Source organism: Argopecten irradians, chromosome 7 (assembly GCF_041381155.1).
Source record: "Argopecten irradians isolate NY chromosome 7, Ai_NY, whole genome shotgun sequence".
Lineage (NCBI taxonomy): Eukaryota > Metazoa > Mollusca > Bivalvia > Pectinida > Pectinidae > Argopecten > Argopecten irradians.
The window spans coordinates 5294971-5303057 of NC_091140.1; the positions used below are offsets into that span (position 1 = coordinate 5294971).

Sequence of the window (8087 nt, forward strand, 5' to 3'; positions counted from 1 at the left end):
GTAGTGTATACATACAGGTATATAGAATTCAAGTTCCATCACTAGACTACTGCATACATCAACGTACAACATGGGAGATAACTGTGATATTGGAGCATCGAGTCTTGGTAATATTTAGCTCTATACGGTATATATGTTTTAATGGTTTTATTTGAATTTGTTCATGATGTATTTACACTATATGGCATCAGGGAAACCAAACTGGAAGAGGTTTAGTATAATCTAATGTATTTCATGATAAGCATGCCCCGACAGTGTTACGAACGTTCCTTAATTTTTTAATTCCTCAACTTGGGATCTCCATACACAAATTTAAATATAACTGAAATTAAGGAAAATCTATAATGCTTTAATTTTCTAGGAAAACATGTTGGATTTTTCTGTATCATATTATGAAGATACTCTGGAAATTACACAACACTTTTAATAGAATTCAATTTTCAGGGAAATTCTTCCTGGGCTCTTCAACATTTTCTTTATATCATGATAAGCTTATAGTGAAATATTTCATCTGACCAGTTTAGCAATGTCAAGATACAGACATACTGAATTTAATACAGGTAATTTCTAAGTTACAATGATGTGCATGTCTAATACTGACAATTTTCTTATGCATAAACCAGCAAAACTATGTATGTATTAGTGGTGTACCGATAACCGAAAACATCGATTAAATAGAGTCTGACTAAAAATTGATTCGATGATCGATTTTGCCTTTGAAAAATTGATATGATTTTTTTCCATTGAAATAGCTATAGATCGTTATTGTTAATGTGTTGCAAATGATCATTTATCCTGCAACTGTCCCACATACTGACCGATAACTACTGCCGGATAAACTTGTGCTTTATCTGTCAATACGATATGCTTTATCCGTCAATACGATCACGTGAATTTGTTCCATATCTGACGGAACTTTTTCTAACTTGACCCAGAACTAGAACCTTCCGGTGAATGGAACGTCATTCAGTCCTGCTAAAACGTGACGTCACATTCACCGGAATGACGTCATTTTTACGCTATCGAAAATCTCGTATGGCGGTGTCGTCTTTTTCTTGGCTCATGGCAAAGGTATGTATTGCAAAATAATTCTTTAGTAGGTATTTATTGTTTTTTTTTAAGTATTTTTATTTTGTTTGAGCGATGTATCATACTGAATAGAATTACGGATACTATTTGTGAATGCGCTTATTTATTTCCCACGGCAGTAAACAGGAGTACACTCTCATTCGGTATAGTGAATGAATCTTTACCTCCGCATCAAAGATCTACTGGAAGCTTCTCGCTTCGGGCAAAACCAAGTAAATAACTGTCAATTTGCTTTCGGTTTGAATGCCATAATGGTTGCAGGATAAACAGAATACACGGTTAGTATCTTACAATACAAGTTTTATTTTGGTGCTCGACACGGAAAGCCGAGATGATTCGGCAAAGCCTCGTCATCTCGGCTTTCCTAAGTCTCGCACCAAAATAAACCTTGTATTGTAAGATACTATAACCATGTATTCTCTATATACATACGTTTGTATTCAATGTTTTTGTGTTGAAAACCGAAATGAAACTCATTTTTCGTGTGATGTTCTTTGTCGCTTCACTTCGAGTCAGCATTCAAGTGTGTTACAGTCCTTACGTAATCATGATCAGTGCAGTATTTTGAATGTATGTACAATGTACAGAGAGGTCGACCGCACATGCATGTATAGCTATGACAAATGCATATGGTGCCCACCAGGAGAAACACTTTCGTTTTCACTTTTTGGCAAGTGCATGTCGCTGGCATCATAAACTAGACAGAAACAATGAAATCCGACTCAACTGTTTTTGAGATAACAATAAGAAATACACTGTATCAGGGATATAATACGTAATTCAAGATGAATAACCAAATTTGTTTGGATACGATCATTGTCAATGTGATTGTCTGCATGAGACCGGACCGGTAAACTTATAGTTGCAGTAAATTGAAATACTTTTATTCTATTAAAATATATGGAATAAATCTGCAGATGTCAGTTAATTATTACCTAATGTATTAATTAATTGCTGGCCTTATTCATGTGGCTATCATTAATTAACAAATAGTGACAATTAATTATAATTCTCGCTAGTTTATGTTCTAGATCTCACACTTTATGGGATGAAATCAATGGATCATCTGAAGAAATGAAGAAACAAAACTAATGGTATTTTAAAGGAATGCTTGTTTAGCAGAACATATTTGAAAGCTTGTAGTATCACTCTGTCCTATCGTCTAAGGTATAATATTCCTGTTGGTACTGCCATGTGACATGATATACTTTGATTATGACAAGTGGTACTGATGTTATTTCCTAGAATTTTATAAACGCTGACCTGGAATTGTATGTGATAAAGTATGTCAAGCATTCCCATTGATTTACAGGACTCGCCTAGACGAGTTCTGGACTTGTATGAATTTCCTGTCGGACTCACCACAATATTGAGAACCATTTATTTCTTTGTACTGGGACTCATCAAAGTTTTGAAGTATAATTACATATACTATTACTCATGGCTAAGTAATAGGAAATTTATTAAATGTGTTAATTTGATATATCACTGGCTTAAAGGTTTGTGGCATATCAAATTATTGACCTTGTTTGATAAATTTCATATCACATGGTCACTCATGTAATATCCTCAATCTATTACTATCTGTCTGATATTATCCATTTTGTCCATGTAATATTTTGCATATGTCACTAGTGCAATGTAACTAGGGCTGTAACGAGTATCAGAGTACTCGAGTATTCACGAATTATTGAGAAAGATCAGATATGAGTATTCGTTACTCCTGATATTTGTGGATCACGATCTTTCAAAAGCAAAAAATAATACCTTCTTTAATGCTGTCATAGCTCAAAAATGTGAAGGAATGTACACTAAAATCTGAATATCATCGATGTTTTCACTTTGAAGTAGACCGGAAGTACACAAGAGCTGCGTGAAGTAAAGCTAGCAACATGTTATTTTCGTATCCACGCTTCGATGCAGTGTTGTGGATTCTTCATAAAATAATAATGATAAAACATAATTATTGAATTCTTGAGATGTAAAAGATGATAATTGATTTCGTTTTCATTACGGGTCGGAAATATGTAAAAATACGAATATATTACATTAGGCTACTGAGTATGTAGATGTGAACCCCATGTCAAAAACGAAAGGTACATGTAGGCTTATTATGAGTCAAAATCATAAATCACTTGATTAAAAATAAAAACTATAGGCCTAGAACCAAATTAAATTGTAACTGCTCTTACAGATTTAAACATTTTTTTCTTAATCTCAATGTTTATTCTGTATTTGATCAAAATAACAGTGAAAATATTTTCATATGGTTATTTATGCCTTACCATGATGATTTCATGCCGTAATTGATGTGCAGTAGTATTTTTGAGATGACGTCATTTCAAAATTCAAATAATTTGATTTTTTTTTATAGTTACAGTGACTGAATCCTGCTGTACTTCACCTGTACCTCTATTGCTTAGTGATAAGGAATGTAAAATTGCTAAAAATGGTTTCATTATCAATCAAACATTTATCAATATATAAGAGCATTATTGATTTATCAATAAAAACAGTTTCGACTTCAATTGAATCTTTTGCTTGTATCTAACTGGTGATTCGTGGTCCGATCTGTGAATCGTCAACCTCGAATCGTGGATTGGATCGGATCGCCACATGTTAGACAATCCACAGCCCTAAATGTAACCTGGCTGTGATGTTCATTGGCTGGTAATTTATAGTGACAGCATGACAAAATGGCTGCCTCCACTGAACTGCAACACATTTTGACATTGAAATTCTTCAAAATGTAGGTTTTTGCAGTTATATGATAAAAAGTATCTTGAATTTGTATTTGTGTTCATTTCATACAGAGATTTATATTATAACTATATTTCAAAGTTTTAATTTTTGTTTGTCAAGGCTTGCAAAAAATAAAACTTCTTAGACTTTTTTTTCATTTTCAATTTTTTGATGTCATATTCATATGCCGTACACAATTTTAATTACAATAAAAAGAAAGAGCTTTATCTATACAGAGAGAGTTTATTTGTACACAAAAAAAACTTTCTTAGACTTGAAACTGAATGAACACCCATAAGATCCTATACATGTATTTAGATATCTCTGGGAAGTTAAATCCCTCCCTCCTCTCCTGCATCCTAACAACCAAGAGTATGTAATTAGAGGCTACGTGTATTCCAAGGTTGACAGACTTCTACTGAAAAGTTTTCCATTCTAGGATCCTAGATATTCTCTTGACATTTTAAAACCATAATCACTTTAATTGTTAACGTACAGGTACCAAATATCCTATGGTTTTCTTTCTAGTTTTGAAAATGAGGGGTCCAAGCTGGGAGTCCTAAGTTTGAAATTTTAGAGTCCCATACTAAAATATAGAATTCCATTTTGCTAATTAATAAGATAATAAAATTACTGCACTACATTGAATATGTCTGTGTCCACTTGCGCTCATACCACCTTTAATGCATTCAAAACACTGTTCATAATCCTATAAAGTACCATATATCTTATACAGTAATGATTTGAAAAAAAAATGCTTCTTGATACTTGTAACCATCTAATGTGCATGTAACTTTGCATTTTAAATTACATTAACTTTTCCCATTAAGTCCCAGAGACTCCCATAATTTTATTTTAGGAGTCCTGACGTGTCATACGCAGCAGTTTTTTTTTTATTTATGTTAGTTCCATCAGAGATGCAGAAAACCTACATCAGGAAAAACCCTGATGCCAATCTAGACCTTGTTCTTTAATATTTAAATAAATGAATAAATCATGTAGAAAGAGCATAGGAAGAACTAATTAATAACTAATTATACATGTGCTGCATTTTGACAGCTTTTAAATTTGTGTGCATAATATCACACCTACACATTCCAAAGAAAATTATAGCTAAACGCTTAAAAAAATATTGGTATAAATTATAAAGGATTATGATTGAGTAAGTAATACATGTAGGTTTTATATGGCTTCCAATATAATTGTGCCCAGTGTTTTTTGTTATGTGTCCGTACATGTCAGTACACACCATATTCATGGAAGTTAGCCTTAACCAAGTTCACATGTAATTATATCAAGGCATTTATACGACATTATCCAGCTAATTATATAATTTTATACAGGACAATAATTGCTATAATATGATTGGTAACAGCTAACACAACATCATTAGGAACTGCTTCTGTAATTTATTCACCAATAACACTACATTACTGTCCGATCATTGTAATTAAGAATCATATTTTTCTGTTGAGTATATGTGATAGTAGGGCTGCCGCGATACGGCAGAAGCGTACCACGATATATTGCGATACACAACAACTGTATTGTGATATGTATTGCAATATTTTGACCTTAACATATGTGTTGTCCTTTTTGTATATATTCCATAATAAAAACACCCATTACATTATACAAACATACAGTGCTATGTTATGTAGTTTTACATCGATTTGAACCATGTTGTTGAGTAACAAAAATGTTCAAATGTGTTCTTGTTTTAAAAAAATACGAGTCTGTTTGTGAAAACGCTAGGCTAACTGTTACAGACGATCGTAACCTAATAATGCAATAACTAAACATGATAGTGTCTGCAAATATTTACACTTTTGAACCTAAATGATGAACAAATTTACGTACAATTGTCCTGGCAAAATAAGCTTACGATCGTGATTAAACTTCAAAGGGCTGACCGGCTTGCAGTGTTGTTTTGACACGTGTAGGAAATCGAAAATGGCGGCGGACGATGAAGCCTGAAAAAGCTGGCAAAATCCCTGCAGCCATGTATTCACCGGGCCTTAAATGTGTTTAGAGAATTAGATATTCCGGTATTGTTGATTGATGAAGCGAATCAGCTTGATAATATTTCAGAAACTAGCCTAATGTCATATTGTTTATATTCAACGTCATGCAAATGTTTGAATCATTTGAACATTATACACGTTAGTTACAAACATTTGACCGACGTCTGAATCGAATGAAAACGAAAGGGATACCCACATGGCTTCATATTATCGGAAAGGAAAACAAATAAAACTTGCTGGTTTTGTTTTAATGACAGGACGTTTTAATTATATCAAATTAATGAAATTATGATACTAAGAAAATATATCGTAAAAAACCGGTACAGGTAAACTGTATCGCGGTACAATATTTTTTGGTGGTGTATTGCAATACCCCAATATACCGGTGAACCGCGGCAGCCCTATGTGATAGCCAGACAAACTGCATATATGTGTAATTTGTATACAACTTGACCAAATACAAAATATCCTATTTTATCCGTGCACTGTAAGAAATTTATTCTGATGTTAATGAACAATTAATGAACTAGCTGAGATATAGCAAGAACTAAACTTATTTAAAATTGACTGAAATACAAAGTGGTATATTTGCCTCAAAAATCCTTAAATGGACACAGGCATAGCCATGCATAAAAGTACTGGCTAATATAAATTATGCTTAATGAAAGGTACTTGAAATAATTTCATATAATAATATATGCCATAGTTTCCCTATATTTTCTGTATCAATTTGTTTTTGCATTGGATTAAAATGATTCAGTTTGTTAAATATTAAAGCCCCATGATATGGGAGACAACTCATGCTGATCACCTGATTTAAAGTGTATTTGTTTTAAATTAAAACCATGATTAGGTTATGTGGTATTTTTCACAAAATCTTTTGAATCTTATCATAAAAGAAATGATTCAATTCTTGTGGCCTCAGCAAAATATGGCTATGATATTATTTGATACATGTACATGTACAATTGTCTGGATAATTTCTTGAATTAGGCTGCATGTCCTCAGAATTATTTACTAAGCAATTAACTTACCAAAACTATTGGTAAATATCATAAATTTTAAATACTTATAATTAATAATTGTTTGATCTCCTAAATCTATAGGTATAAACACATGTACATATGTATACTCCAACGTTCATGTTCCAAGAAAGAATCATTTCTAATAAAAATAGCATGACAACAAAATTTCTCCTAAAAATTTCATTAACCTGCAGCTGGTGAAATTCTCAAATACAAAACAAGAAATCAGAGAACTGATAACTTAATTATCGATAAATTGGAGATTCTTTTCATTTTCTTTTAATAAAAAAATCAAACATGAGCAACTAAATGACTACTGTCACTCCATGAACAGTTGTTTGATATGTATTCATTACATAGACTATATACAGTCAAGGTAACTATATAATTACACTAATATTGAATTTGGTGTTATTTCATACTTTTAACAAATAACACAAGCACATGATCAATTTCAGAACAAAATATGTTCATGTGCTTGTCTTCATGTATGGCCATTCAAGTGTCAACTTTGCACTCTCATTTTTGTAATAAAAACGCTTGTAAATTATCAGTTGTTCATCTTAACCACAGAGTAACAGCACTTACAATAACAGAAGTAACTGTCACTCACCCAACCTGCAGCTGATGGGTGGGGCAATACAGTATAATCTTTGCAATAAAAATATGAAGTTGAACTTTTTGTTTACAGGTGGAGAAACTGACAATGATGAGTTGAATACATCACTTATAAACAACAACGGTTGGGAATGATTTTACAGTAGGGTTTGTTTTTGTTAACAGTAGGAAAGTAACCACAAAAGATCCATCACAGTTCATCAATAGACCATGGAGTAGCGTTACACTTCAGTAGTATCCGATCAGTCATGAAGTAAACCTATTTTATAAGAAAATTTTAAAAAAAAATTGAAAGCATGCGATATGATGTAAAATTCTACTGACTTGACTTACAGCTCGGAAGATCTTCCAGGGCCCTGTCAGACGAAACTTCTTCTCTGGCGGAGACTTCACCATCCAACCAGAATAAACAACGTTCGATATCTTGTTCATGGCTGCGGATATACAATAGCCTAGCTAATCAGACTTCATCTTTAAGTAATCAAATAATACTTCCACGACATATTGATGAAAAATCGCGAGACTGCTACATTCAGGAAGCTAATTCTAAATAAAACCGACCACAGAGCGAAGATTTCTGGGGGCCATT

General features: G+C 32.7%; 1 protein-coding gene and 1 long non-coding RNA gene across 6 annotated transcripts in view; one reads left to right on the forward strand and one right to left on the reverse strand.

The window, feature by feature from the left end:
- The window catches only part of LOC138327347 (GRB2-associated-binding protein 1-like), a 50061-nt gene extending 41980 nt beyond the window's left edge, over positions 1 to 8081 (reverse strand). For 2 of the 5 annotated variants that reach the window (XM_069273372.1, XM_069273369.1), the window contains exon 1: positions 7823 to 8079. In XM_069273372.1, coding sequence (XP_069129473.1) covers positions 7823 to 7930 — 108 coding nt within the window. In that variant the 5' untranslated portion in view covers positions 7931 to 8079. Of the gene's footprint in view, positions 1 to 7822 lie in introns of all 5 variants that reach the window. The other 3 variants (XM_069273370.1, XM_069273371.1, XM_069273373.1) reach the window with 3 other exon arrangements.
- The window catches only part of LOC138327348 (uncharacterized), a 153897-nt gene that overhangs the window by 109783 nt on the left and 36027 nt on the right, over positions 1 to 8087 (forward strand). The gene's annotated exons all lie outside the window — the stretch shown is intronic.